We start from the raw sequence: 15367 nt of genomic DNA on the forward strand, positions 1-15367 counted from the left end.
TCTCTCAACAGACACGGAATCCAGGAACCTGATGGTGGCAGGATGCTATCAGGCTGCTGACTTCCACACTTTTGATTGTGCGATAGCTCCATACACATTGAGATTTACTCATGATTCTGGCAGTTATAATGTCTATGGGGTCCTTTACACCTTGAATTCTCAGACAAGAAACACCCTGAGGAATTATTGAGAACTTTTTGACAGAAAAATTTGATTGTATAAATAAGAATTTTCATGAAAGTGTGTAACTTGCACCATGATGTACCATCCACATTGCTATCAATGATAAACTATGGATGACATTATATATTCATGTAATCATTACTGTTGTTCTGTCGAGAGGTGTTGGAGAAAAAATTATGCCAGTGTGATGCTCTGACACACTCCTCTCAGACGAGACAGTAGCGCAAAATTACAGGAAGTATTTGACATTTATCTTGTAACAACAATGGCAAATGGAAACAAGTATGTAAAAGTGACAGTCTCTTACATACACCTGTACAAAATATACAGTGAAAGCTACATAATATTGACTGGCAATCTGACTCATTGAATATAACTTCAAAAATGAGAACTTAATTATAATCAAAAATAGAGTATAACAAAAGAATAGTGAAGCTGTAATACCACTTGATATGTGTGAAATGCAGCTGGACCTAAAACAATAGGCAGCAAGAAGGACTGCTCAATTTTGCAGGACTAAAAAGAAGTCACCATTATATTGCCTTGCAGAAAAAAAAAAGATTAATGATTAACAGTTAGAAATTATAATCGTCATATTACGAAATTACTGACTGGAACACTAAAAATCTCCAAGGTAATTTTTAATTAAATTTGTAATGTAATTGATATTTTCTGTTGTGTGACTTCCAAATAACATCGGCTTTCCTCAAAAGGCAAGTAACTGAATCACATAAAGAGAAATCACAAACCTACCAGAATGTTTTCATTGTCACCAATTAACATTCTCAGCCTTTTGTGTGTCTGACAATTCAAACATTGATGGTAATTTCATGGCCACACAGTGCAGTACTACCTAACCCAGTAATGTTCATGATAACAATTCTCATGAATAATTCGCAGTGTTGATTTGGGACAAACTGTTAGCTGCATTTAGTAACATTCACAACAGTCTGACACAAATACACCTTGACAATAACAATTCTTGGAAACTAGAAACAATGAAAGCCAATTACAAACCCATATTTTTTCATTGCAATTTTCAAGATGATTTCATATTTGGAAGGTATTGAGCCAAGTAATTAAATTGGTGCATAAGATACCAATCTAATACTTTTGAGATATGAAAATAAATTTGTAGAAAAAAATAAATTAAGACGTTACATTGTATACAAGAGAACCTTAACTTTAGCTCTCACATTACAGATTGTTATAAAATTTTACAAATCATACCAAAATTTGCAAGACATCCTACCACAATGAATGCAACCTATACCGCAAGGCTTGCTGGCTATACAGGAATGGTGATAATATCTAATATTATAATTTCAGACACAGTCTGAAAAAGATACCTAACAGCAGTGTACAAACACTGGAAATTAGATCAGGATATACAAATGTTTCAAGAGTGTGATCCACTAGTGGGCTAAAGTAACGAGCCCCCCTAGTGCAGGTCTGTCCACCTTCCGGCTCCTTGGTATACTGGCGTGTGTCACAGGTTTACTTACAGGGAATTGGCACGTGGTTGTGGTGGAGGGAAAGGAGTGGCAGAGGAATGTCTACATATCATACTCTGGAATGTACACTGCAAATGCAATAATTAAAATACGTAGAGAAGAATATGACTGAGATGGGGTCATCAGGAATGCCCAATGGAAATGCCTGCGCGTGCACACACACACACACACACACACACACACACACACACACACACACACACACACACACACACACACACACACACACACACACACACACACACACACACACACACACTCACTCACTCACTCACTCACTCACTCACTCACTCACTCACTCACTCACTCACTCACTCACTCACTCACTCACTCACTCACTCACTCACTCACTCACTCACTCTCACTCTCACTCTCTCTCTCTCTCTCTCTCTCTCTCTCTCTCTCTCTCTCTCTCTCTCTCTCTCTCTCTCTCTCTCTCTCTCTCTCTCTCTCTCTCTCTCTCTCTCTCTCTCTCTCTCTCTCTCACACACACACACACACACACACACACACACACATATAGGGACAGTACTCTTTATACATGTATGCATCCTTACTAGTCCTACTTTAACATTCAATTCTTTAGCTGTGTCATGCACTTCAACACATCACTGCTGGTGACAAACAATCATCTCTTCGGTGCTCAAGACACCAGCCTGCTGTGAGTCTACACTTCATGGCACTTATACTTGAGTTTAACCAACACTTTTAAAATATAAAATCTAAATGGAATGATAAATATGGATAGAATGGGTTTTTTTTTTTTTTTTCTGGAACAAAACAGGGAACTTGAGGCACCTCTTACTTGGTGCATGGTTCACAGTTTGGTGCATGGAGTGAATGGTTGCCTTTGACCCGTATTAAATAGGTTTGGCAGACACTAAACTCTGAGCTCCAGAGACACACACTAGTCACACAGACACATACCATAACTGTACATTGGTCCACTAAGCTTAAGCACATACATATCACATTGGTCATCGATCACAGAGTCACCATACCCCGACTGCAAGGGAACGGTGGATTCTTAGTCAACCTGTTCTTGGGGCTCAGCAAGGCAACTCAACACTAACTTAGGGTATACAATAGAAGCATGGAAAAACTCAATAAAGGTACAAGAAGCTGCTGGTCTGAACAGAAACCAATACAAGTTCTCAGGTAAGATGCAGAGTTTATCTGACTGGACTTATGATTGCACATCGTATAACTTTTTTTGAAGCCAAGTGTGAGGTGTGACACTAATATTTGATATTTTAAGAATGAGATGGGAAAAGTGAATGTCATAGCCTGCAGCTCAAGTCCCTAACATCCTACACATAAAGTATTGTTGCCAACATAACCCCTTAGGACATTTGATATTTATAGTAAAATATTTTCATTTGCAAACATTCGTACTGCCTCTAATATTACATGTTGATCATACTAAACTCACCTCTCCATCGTACACATGCATACACACACTATGAAGCACCCCACATGTCCATGGAAGCACTCCTGCAGTTCCTGGGTACTGTGGAACTCCTTCCAGAACAGCAGGAGTGTACTATAACTTGACCGTGCCTGGTGGAAGGCTGGCATTGCAGGTGCGGTAGTAGCGGAGGTCATTGATGAACCGCTGGACATTCTGGGTGAAGGTGGGCAGATCCTGCAAAGCCAAATAGGACCATCAGTGTCAGTGGTTACTTAATGATGAACAATAGGATACATCACCAGGGATATCGTCTTAATTCCATCAGTGTTGATAAGAGGAAGCCTTACCGTGTCAGTCTTGAAGTTTGCCTTGAGTGCCGTCCTCTGGTCAGCGTCAAGACCATCCATGTTCTGAAGGAAGTGTGGCACAAAGGCTCCAAAGTAGGTACTGAAGTCCACAGCTGCCATGTTGTATACAGTGATAGTGATCTGAGGAAACACAAAACACACTTCTTGCCCTCACTTGAAGAATACACTCACTCACATCACTAGCCTATTGGAGATGTTTCATTTGATAAACCCTTGATTTCATGCATCTAAGCACTTAACAACACATGCTTTTTTTTATACAAGGTACACAGTGAGTGTATGAGCAAGAGTAATATTATTTCTTGAATTAATACTGGAAAGTCTTCCCTTTAGATTTGACTTTTTAAAATTTTACACTATGGAAGGGAGTACTTGTGTAAAAAAGGTAATCTGTTATGCAATTTTAACCAAAAAGATTATTCTACTTTGGACAGTTAAAGTAACTTAGATTAACTGGCACTGAAGTTCCTGTTCTTCCCCCTCTCCCTTAGTGACTGGTTAGCTGGGCCTGAGCACAGCCTTGGTAATAATGCATTAGGTGCTTTGGACTAATTCACCAATGCTTTATGTAGACAAGGTGTGGTGAGGAGTCTTGAACATATGTTTGGGTTAAACCCATTCAGTACTGGGACAATTTTACCTTGAGATTTGTGTACCACTAGACTATTTTATTGACATTAGGAAGGGTCTATGGAGGTCACAAGGCTAATGGCCACAGTCTTCATTATTCTAACCACCACATGAGTTTCTGAAGCTTTATAAAATCACCAAATAGTAACTAGAGTGAATATGGAAACACGTCCTGGTACTCAAGGGGTTAAGATGAGCCTACCTCCTCCTGAAGCAGGTCCTGGGAACGGTGGACCAGCACCTGCAGCAGCACCGTGATGAAGTGGACCAGCAGGGAATTGCGAAACACACCCTGCCATGACAAGAGACAACCATGAGTGAGACATGTTTTTGGAATCAAATATAAAAATTAAACAGCAAAATTGAGAATGCATATGACAATATAGTGTGACAAAGAATAAAGCCTAAGTCTATAGTATAATGCCTAAACTGAGGTGCATCTTATAAGCCAATGCACCTTATAATCTGTCAAATTCAGCAGATAAAAGATCTCACCTTGTGATAGAGTTTATATTTGGAATTGAGTGACTCCATTGCTTCCAAATTGTGCTTGAAGATGGTGATGTCTGGCTGCATGAAGGACTGACCAAAGGCCTGCATGATCTGGATGAACTGTGCCTCGTTCTCAATGGAGTCCCAGTTGCCAGCCCCCAAAGAGATGTGTATTGACGGCCTGTGGGTGGAGAAAATTGACCCAGGTAAATTGGGAACGTAAATCATATGAATCCAGGTTGAGAAAACTCCAAGTCATTCTGGTTAAGCCAAAGACCAAGGCCCTGAAACAGCAGCTACATACATAAGGAGTATTCACATTCCTAATTCAACAAAGATGTTACCAATGGTCTGTGCCTGACAACCTTAATAACAACACTGTGCACTCACTTAAAGAAATATTTCCAGTTGTGCTCAAGGAGACAGCGCAAGAGCTCAAACAGAGGGCTCTTGACTTCTGGCGAGGTGTGGTCTGAGACAATGGGATAGATGTGGTCCATACACAGTGTGATGGTGTTAGGGATGAACCGCTTGAACGACTGACCTGGTTCACTCACTATCAACTCCAGCAATTTCAGGAACCTGTGCAAAAAGGATAGAATAATATAAGACATGATATACTGTGCAAAATGTGCCACTTTTGTTAGATATATAGATAGGAAAACTGCTTCATCAAGTAGGGAGCCAACTGCATGCAGTGAAGAGTAAGAGAACAGTGAGAAGGCCTTACTTGTCAACCACCCTGACAGCAGCCGGGTTGTCAGTTGTGATGGCCAGCTGGAGGTGGTGGCGGGTGGTGAACACATCAAGGAATGTTTGAATGGTTGCCTCCACACGGACGGCTCCCAGCTGAACTCGCAACACCTGCATCACCACCACCATCAGAGCCAGGATCTCTTCACACACACCTGGGAAAGACAATGATCAGATGCTTGACTGCCACTAAAGTATCATATATGGTGCATGTGCCATAAAAGTATCAGATGTGTCTCAGTGTCATAGAAGTATCAAATACAATAAATCCTCGTTATACGGTATATATGCGTTCCTGAAAACCTTACTGCAAATCTAAATTACCATATATCAAACCCATTATGATATGTAATAATAGGGGATGTGTTCCAACATGTCGAAAGTCATCCCTACAGACATGAAAATACATGAAAATAGTCATATGAGAAAATGTAAAGTACTGTGCAAAAGAAATAAACAGAAAATGTTTTTATTTCCTTTTCACTCCCCACATATTCTATCAGATGATGTCCCTCCTGAGGCTAAGGGATAGTAGGGATTTCAGCCCTTACTCATATCAACAAAAAAACACAGCATAAGGAATTCACTTGTGTTCAGTGGGAAACGCGGCAAGAGACTGATTGTTGTGGTGGCCGCACGGCATGGTGGCCCTATGGTATAGCGTAAACAAAACATGAGTGGATAGCATATCTGTGAATTTTTCTTACCATAAATAGAATCGAGGGTAGTAATTACCAAACACCGTAACTGTGAATTTACTGAATAATAAAGTACCGTATAAGGACTTACTGTGTGGTGTTTTGATGCCATAAAAGTATTCATTATCAACATAAATGAGTCTTGCATCATAAAAGTCTCACAATCCTTGAATTTAGTGTTACATCTTTAGAAGAGAGCAAGAGTAAACCTCAAGAGTGTACCGCATTATGAAACTGTCACTGATCTTGATAAAATTGAATACATAAGTGAAGCTGATAACTTACTTGTGTGCTGGACGTAGATGGGGAAGAGAAGGATGGCTTGGTGAATGACATCTTGAACACAGTGGTAGTAGAGTTCCCTGCTGGCCTTGTCTGTGTTGTTCAGCTCCCCTACCTGATACTGGATGATGGACAGGGTGTCACACAATTTTGGGGCCACTGGAAAGAGAAAATAAAGGAAGATGCAAGAAGCCATCAGGCATACACATGGCAGTCTTTGTATGAAACATAGCTGGTATCTACTTCACCTATCATCCCAAGCCTAAATTTGTGTAATCTTTTAAAGCTCCCTAATGATTCAGCACTAACAACCTGATTTCCAAGTTCAGTGTATTCATTCATTAATGAATTTGAGAACTTATTCCTCAAAGATAATGAGAAATTAATCAAGCCTCTTAAACAAATTCCTGCATCAGAATAGCCTCTTGAAGTGCACACTTGCTATAATAGAGGTACTCACATGACTCTTGCATGCTCTTGTCATCCGCCAAGCGTTGTACATCCAGCTTGCGGATGTCAGAGGTAAATGAGTTGATGAAAGTAGTGAGGTGATGCTTGCGTGTGTCCAACTTGTGATCCACCACGAAGCTTGGCCAAGGCAGCAGCAGGAAGTTGACCAGAGCACGCAATATCAGCCCTCGCACCTGTCAATACCCCATACCTACTGAGACTCACTTCAACACAACACACATACACAAATACAGGCATTTACGTCACAAAAGAATTCACTTGTTGTGCACTGACTGCTCAGATCTACACCACATCCCATATTCCATTCACAACCAGCAACACAATACTAGGCAGCAACAAACCTTGAGGTCGGACAAGATAGATGGAGCCTGGACGTAGAGAGACTGGACCTGATTCATCTCGAGGGCAACGGGTGAGCGCACCATGACAGACAGGGAAAGCAGCAGCTGTACTCCACAGTTCACAATGAGAGGGGGAGCCTACAACCACACAGAGAGGAAATATATATAAATGACTCAGATATTGTTTTCTGAGCAAATCTAATAACCACAAAATGTTCTTAAAAATCTCCAGCTACAGGCAGTTTTTTATCTGTGTGAATTCTTCCCAGGGAGTTCCAGGGAGTAATAGAAAATGATGGTGTTCTTTCACTTTTCTACATGACACTCACCCCAACATTCAAGATGCTGGTGGCAGCAACCAACATCTGCTTGTTGATGGTGTGGCAGGTGTCCTGGTGCTGGTGAGTCTGGGTGCCTCCGGGGAACACCTGCACAAACTGCTGGCCATACAGCTGGGAGAGCCAGTGCACCCAGGCCCTCAGGGTGGATAACACTTGTGCGTGACTGGAGACACAAGGTGGTATTGGTATCCAGAAATATCACCAAACAAAATATATCTTATGGACAAACACTGCTTTGGTAAATAAATTTTGTATTCACTAGAAATAGAATTCTATGTAGCATGCCAAATTAGTATAACACAAACCCTTAAAGTTACCGCAACGATTAACTCCACTTACACTTCCACAAAGTCTGAATGGAGGACTTCCACTGCTGTCTGAACCTCAAACAGCTTGAGTCCTGTGCTGTAGTTGGCCATCTGAACCAGTCTGCAGAAGATTGCATTAAAGGTGATATAAGAATAAGTAACAAGTAGTGTTTGTCAGTATCACCTAAGCTACTTTAGTACCTAATTTTTGGAAGTTCCTGACAACAGAAAAGTTTCATTAGTCCCTATATATACACATGCACCTTCCACCATCTTCAACCTCTTCCCTTAAGGCAACACATTGTTTGCCTGAAGGTGATGTGTTGAGCTCAAAAGACCAACATACTAAATGCCCTGAAAATCATTGAGAATATAGAGAAGGTGTGACAAAAGATCAATGTGAAACATAACATAAACAAGAGTAACTTACTTGTCGATGACCTGGACAGCTGTGGTGGATCGCTTTGGTAGCTCCTCCCCCAGGAAGAGGGTTGAGAGCCTACCAATGGCCTGAAGGAGAGAGGACAGATCACGAAGGAGGCAATGGAGACGAGGACACTCATGTTCTGCGGAAATGTTGAGTCTCCGCCGCCCGTCTTGCTCTACCATGTTGGACTGCAGGCTGAGGTAGATCTTTGTGGCATCATTCCAAGGCTCATACTGCAAGAGTGAGAGAGAGAGAGAGAGAGAGAGAGAGAGAGAGAGAGAGAGAGAGAGAGAGAGAGAGAGAGAGAGAGAGAGAGAGAGAGAGGTGGGGGGGGCACAAGGTTACTGTAAGCCATTAATTTTTTATCTATTATTATATCATAGCAGCATCCACATCAAGGCAACCAAAAGAGTCTGTTGGATGAGCATACCACCAAGCTGAAGATCTCGTCTGGCAGCAGCTCGGCAATCTTGGCCACCAGCTCCAGGTTCCTGGTGAAGAATGAGTGCCACTCAGACACGTCCTCCCCATCACCCAGCTCACCATAGTAGGCATTGTTGTTTTCCAAGATCTCCTCCCGTATCTCATGGTCCAGTTCCTCCAACTCTGCCTGCAGACACACAAAGAAAATGAGCTATTATGACTGCAAGTGTACTGGTTCATATATTTAGCAGATATATAGGTATAACAGTCCAGGAAACCCGAGACAAGGCAACACACTGGCACACACTATTCTTAGATCCACTGGCTTCTAATGGAATGGGACATTCTCTAATTACAGCAGAAAAATGTGATCTCCTTTACTCCTTTATGCTATATAAGAAACTGAAACTTCACTACAATAATCCACTATACCTTCATATAATGTCACATTTTCTGAGCTTAATTTTTTACAATATAAGGATAAAACTTGAACATCTACTCACTCTCTAAGGATGCAAACCTCTCGCTACACTCACTTGGTTGTGCCGATGCTGTATTTTGTGCAGTATTCCTCTTGCCAGTGATATCAAGGCATCTGTGTATCTGGAAAGAAGTTGGATGATGGGGAGATGATATAACACAAGATTACAAGACATATTTCAGGGTTTTACTGCTAAAGCTATTGAAACACACTCACAGCAAACCCCTGTCACTCTCTCACAGTTCACATCACCTGATCCACTCATGCACCAATTACTACCATGTGATCCATCAACCTACAGTATCAACTTCCTCTGATTCACTGGCTCTATTACGAGGCATGTGATCCACCCACCTGGTGATTCCTGCACGCTCCTGTGAGCCTTGAGCCTTGGCCGACAGGTGGTCCAAGAAAATGCTCCATACATCCAGGCAATTGAAGTAAGCCTCCACACAGTGCTGGCGGAACGTGTAACGGAACAACAATGCAAGGAACTCCAGCACTGGGAACTGAGAGTTGTTCTCAAACCTCCGCAAATGAACACTGACGAACAACCTCAGGAACTCAGAGAACTTGTCAATGTAGCTGTTGAGGTGAGGAGGGCAAGACTGAGAAAATATAGCACTGGTTGAAAAAGGTAAGCAGTCCAAGTTATCATAATAGTGGGGAAAGTAAAGCTATAAGAAGCATTTAAGAACATGATCTAAAGCCACACCTGGGATCGAGGAGCTGCAGACGGGAGGTTGTGTTGGGCTCCTCCCTCACCAGCCGCTGCAGAAGGTGGAAAGTGTTACGGAACATCTGCAGCAGGAAGTCTTCAAAGTCATGGGGGACACAGTTCTTGCTCATGATTTCGTTGATGGCACCCATAGCCAGCACGCCAAGGGACTCTCCGGACACACAATTTTTCTCCACCAGACCATTGTGGTGACGGTTGTGCTGTCAAGGAAAGATGGGTGAGTAACTTTGAGTGATTGTGCTGCTCAGACAAGAAATAATGGGATAACTTTTAGCACTAACATATTCATGGCACACCGCACCTCTCTTAGGCAAGACAGCCTGACAATCCCACGCAGAGCTGCCTAAATGAAGTCCCATACACACACACACACACTTAACACTCTTCCTACTATCAGCCTCAGTAGAAGGGGACTGTTTGTGGCTCACCATAATTCATTACAAAAAGAAGTAACTACCTGGATACCACCACTCTTTGCTTTACTCACCTGAGGGTCAGCTCCTAGTGAGGCAAAGAGGAAAATGGTGTTGAGGAGATGAGGGGTGATGAGAGATGAGAGGGGGATCCAGGAGAACAGATGTGTGAGACAGTTGAGGGCCAAGGAAGCTATTGTTTCACTCTCAGGGTCAAGGGGAGGCAGCACCCATCCCATGCGCACTGTGGGACCACTCTCCAAGGAGTGAAACATGTTGCTGAGAAGGCTCCCTGTAATATAAACATCCTTAAATATCACATCAATAACCTTTGCAAAAGAACAAGTTTGCCTTCCATTGAATTTCTCTCAGCAATGGTCTAGTCTTTCTAAATGTCAATATTTAGTCATAGTTCTCCAGTTACTATGAAGAGGGTAATGACAGATGATTGAGGGATACAGAAGAGGTGAGTGATATAGTTGAGAACCAAGGATGCTACTGTTTGCTTGCTTCATTCTGCAGTCAATGGGAAACAGCATCCACACAACTTATCCAAAAACCTACCATCTCAACAAGACAAATGTACAATCAACCATCCACAGAATTTCTCTTGGCAATGGGCTACAATCTTTATAAAGGTCTATCTCTTCTCGTGCAGACTTCAAGAATTTTATCATCTATTTCAGCTGCTTTTTAATATCAAACATGAGACATCTGCCCTCCAAGTGTGAGGAAAGTAATCACTCACCTGTCTGTATTGGAGAGGAGGAGAGACCTGACCGGCTGGGTGAGTGACTATGAGAATGAGTGGGTGAGGGCGGAGGGGTTGCTGTCACTGCATTCTTATGTTTTTCCACAACACCTTCTAGCAGACCTGGAAGACAAAAAACATGGATAAAAGAAGCATTATTATCTTCAAGAGAGCATATGAATTGAGGGAGAAATGGGTTAAAGAAATGCTCACAGTCTTTTGTTATGGTATATCCACACAAAAAAGTTATTCATGTCAGCACTATTTACCCGAAAGGAGAGTGAGCATGGTGGGAACCTGCTGGGAAAGAAGACGCCTCAGCTCAGTCCTGCGGGAATATGACAGCTCCTCTCGGGGACATGCAAGCTCTTCACTGATGGTCTGCAGAAACACAATGCACAGCACCACTGTGTCTGGACTTCGGGATAGCTGCAAAGAAAGGATTAAAGTAATATAACCTACTTCAGAATGACGTGCCACAGCAGGCTTTGCTTCTAGAACACTTACCATCTACATTTCCCTTCAGCCAAGAACAAAAAAATGTGACAAACCAATAAATTCCTCTTATTACTCTAGTATAACACAAATTCAAGGGTTTTGTCAACCTTTAAGCTTTTTCAAGATAGTCTTTGGCTTGCCTAGGGTACCCGCACAATACTCACAGACAAGACGTTAGTAAAAAAGTCTGGGTAGAAGTGTGGCCAGGAGAGGCGGGCAATGTCCACCACCAGCTTCACCAACTTGTTGCGGATGTAGTACGGCGCCACCTTGTGATTCTCCAGCACAAACCTGTACAGAGTTGACCGGATCTCTGTCCTCTCCTCTGGCATGAGTCCGACCCATTGCTTGTTAATGATGTTCTGGAAGGGAAAGATGCATCTCACTAACTTCATGTGAGATCAAATTCAACCAGTGAACCATCAAAATAGAGAACTGAGAAAAAGTAAAGTTGCCTGCAAATGAAAATACCCCCTAAGTGCACAATAAGCAATGGCACTGAACAGAGTCTTGTTGATGTACATACAGAAAAATAACTATAAATTACATATATTAAAATCAATACAAGTTGTGAATCTTAAATCTCTGCATAAGAACAACAGGTGTGAAAGTATGCAAGATGAAGGAGTATTGTTACCTCAAGGGTGGTGAGACAGTACATGGAGACATAAGAGTTGTGTGTGTGGGCGAGGTAATAGAGGCACTGCTTCCATGCCCCTCGTTGCTGCCCAAAGTTCCCCAGGATGGTCTCAATGTCATGTTTCCGACTGTTGCTAGTGGCCAGGCCGAAGAATTCAGTCATCAGCCCTTCAAGAGCCATAAGCGAGGCCTGGTCGGTGGCCTGATACAAGAGGACAGGTTGAGTGCCAGGTTAGCTTAGTTACTGTAACACCACATTAGAAATTCTTTACTAATTTCAATTGATGGATAATTATGGAAATCAATGATGAAAAAATAAGACATATGACAACACACATAGCTACATCAGTTCAGGGGACAAGGCAAGAGCGCCAAGACTAAATATGCCAAAAGAAGGGATGAGACTTATGCGGGAGGAAAATGCTGGAAATAGAATTATCCAGCAGCAGAAAGATAGAGAGGAGATTTTTTAAGGTGGAGTGCACCAGATTACTTATTAATATACAGGGATAAAAAATTTTCATCACATGTCTGAGATTAGAGCAGGATTAAACATTACACTCACCATTGCTGTTGTGAATCTGATGTTAGATTGTGAGGAAAGGGCCGGCTCCTGTGAAAGGGAGTAAGGGAGTAAATATATAAATAAGACTTCACTAACAAATGCATATCCTTTATCACCACCATCAGTCAAGCACTTCTCTATGATTCTAATAGTTCGAAGGTTCAGCAATGAGAGAAAGAAGTCTGCATGGTAACAATTTTTTTTTTTTTTTTTTTTAACATGAGGGGAAGGTGACCAAAGGCAATAAAAAAAAATGGAAAAAAAAAAAAAAAAAGGCCCACTTGATTGTCAGTTCCCTTAAAGAGTGAATAGGGTTGATGTCTTCACTAGTGGTCAAGGCATTAAATAAGTGTGGTGTAGGCAACCACCCTAGAAAATATCTCGTACTTTCCTAACCTGACCACCAGCACAACCTGACCTGACTACAAGCCATGCAGACGGTCTCGAGCAAGTCCAAGTCTGCCCAGCCTCGAGGGCGGGTGTGGCGGCTGTTTGTTACTGCTCTACATCTCTGTACAGCATTTTTATATATTTGATACACAGCAGCCTTCTACAATCAGGTTTCTTACACTGCTGGACACCAATTCCTACAACAATCAACCATCAACTAAAATATACACCTGCACACTTCAGCTACCCCAGCATTTCATAAGCAGCTTCCTTTAAATGATAGACCCAAAAGATTAACAGGGGAGCAAACCAGGCCAGCAAACATCTAACCATTGTCTGATTAATTCCATCATGCCACAGGTTCATTCTACCAATGCAGGTTCACATATGCTATCAAATCCTGAACACTCCTCCACTTCTACAAGGCTAACAGATCGACACACTGAATCTTGGATTGACTTGAGAGGCAGTCCAGGAAGTGGCAATGTCTCCTAAGCTAAAGTTATCATGCTCTGGCTTCCCTCACACTATAACTGCACTTTTCCACCACATCCATCTTGCAGGAAAGAGAAGGAGAGCTAGTGTGACACCAAACATGTACTTTCCTTCATAACAGGCATATTTTAGTTAGAGAATAACCAGGAAAAAGGTACAGATAAGAGCTAGGTCAGTACCAAGGACATGTCTATCAGTCTGCTGCCTTCCTGTCCAATCTTTTACATCCTTTCATGGATCCAAATCAGATTAAAAGCACGCAAGAACCATATCCCATCCATTTATTCATTCTACGCATTCCGAGACACCTTAAATAAGCTTATCTATGTCTCACTGGATTCAAGCATCAAGGACATGTATGGGAATCCTCTTTCAGTCTACTATCAGTCTATCCTAGTCCTTACCCCGTCTCAAACATCAAAGACTGACTACATGCAGTTCCCACGTATCCCTAAGGCTATGGAATAAGCATATCTAAGTTCCTCATTGGATTTAAAAAACGAAGGACATGTATGGGAGTTTTTTTATCAGTCGATCTTGGTCCTTGCTAGCTCCCTGACAGCCAAGGCAAGCTAAGTACATACAATAAACAGGATTTTAGGACCACACACATCCCAAGATCCCAGAAAAGGTATATCTTGAGTCATTGGTCAGTAGTGGTCAGGGAGAAGCCAGCCAACACGAGTCTGGTCACCTTGGCAATGAGATTAGGGACCTCTTATCTCACCCACCTGATCACTTTTAGAGTCTTTCTCGCGCTCTGTTCACCTGTAATAAGAAGGTGAATTAATGAGTGTACTGCACCTGCTAAAGTGGTGATAGGAAAGCCATGGTTGAGGCGATTACAAGAGTGGGAGAGTGAGGCGGCCAGCGCGTCTCTGCGTTTGACAGACGACACACACACACAGACACACACACACACGCACACACACACACACTCGGATTATCACACTCGCTCTCACACTCTCTTGGGCTGTTAAGGGGATTAATTGCTGTCTTCAGAGTCTACAGTGTTGTTATAAGGTCCATGTTTATTTTGTTGGTTTTATGTGTGTTACTGTTATATGCTGGCTCACACACACACACACACACACTTTATGCTGCCGAGGGAAAGAGATATATTGCTCTATTTTCAGGGCTTGCACATGCATGGCAACATTTTGAGGCCACATACAATGTATGTTGAAACATATTTTATTGTCTACGTACGTACTTGCACTACTTGAAATTTAACAAATTTTCATATACCCTGTTTGTCTGTGTTGACATTATATAGTACCGTGGTTGTATTGTATAATTATCATTTATTAATACAGTGGTAAAACGTAAAATAGTAATGAATAACTTACCATGAAAAGTATTGGGGACAGTTAATCATACTAAATTAATACCCCTTAGTCTGAAAAGTAGAATGCACATAATATGTTCCCCACACATCGACGCCCATGGTAGCAGAACCCAAGAAGCGATATCAAAGGAACCTCCCCCATGGACTGTGATCTAGTTAATAAGTGTCCTGATCTCATCCACGCCCTAGAAGGTGCCGGTGCCACGGTCCATTTCATCTGGATACCCTCTCATGTGGGTATCCCGTTAAATGAAAAAGCAGACCACCTTGCTCAGTGTGCCCTACAAGATGACACATTGGACCCTGGCACTGAGTACACTCTGGGTTATGTTAAGATTAGCATTAAAGACTTTGTACAAAGTAGCATTAGTGATCAGTTGGAGCTTTGTTGCCATAGGGGCAGTAG

General features: G+C 42.0%; 1 protein-coding gene across 1 annotated transcript; it reads right to left on the reverse strand.

Moving 5' to 3' along the window:
* Positions 1 to 2172: 2172 nt before the first annotated feature.
* Positions 2173 to 14560, reverse strand: LOC123508951 (exportin-6-like). Its single transcript, XM_045263003.1, has 23 exons — positions 14418 to 14560; positions 12729 to 12776; positions 12162 to 12365; positions 11689 to 11886; positions 11296 to 11455; positions 11024 to 11149; positions 10350 to 10567; positions 9839 to 10062; positions 9478 to 9708; positions 9179 to 9245; positions 8650 to 8829; positions 8223 to 8452; positions 7824 to 7913; positions 7473 to 7647; positions 7144 to 7281; positions 6792 to 6975; positions 6335 to 6490; positions 5329 to 5506; positions 4989 to 5180; positions 4602 to 4779; positions 4309 to 4398; positions 3456 to 3596; positions 2173 to 3342 (listed from the first exon to the last, which is right to left on the reverse strand). Exons 2-23 carry the CDS (start codon positions 12729 to 12731, stop codon positions 3241 to 3243), a joined length of 3465 nt encoding a protein of 1154 aa, XP_045118938.1. The 5' UTR covers positions 12732 to 12776; positions 14418 to 14560; the 3' UTR covers positions 2173 to 3240.
* Between the last annotated feature and the right edge of the window lie 807 nt (positions 14561 to 15367).

This window comes from Portunus trituberculatus, chromosome 25, assembly GCF_017591435.1.
Source record: "Portunus trituberculatus isolate SZX2019 chromosome 25, ASM1759143v1, whole genome shotgun sequence".
Taxonomy (NCBI): Eukaryota; Metazoa; Arthropoda; class Malacostraca; order Decapoda; family Portunidae; genus Portunus; species Portunus trituberculatus.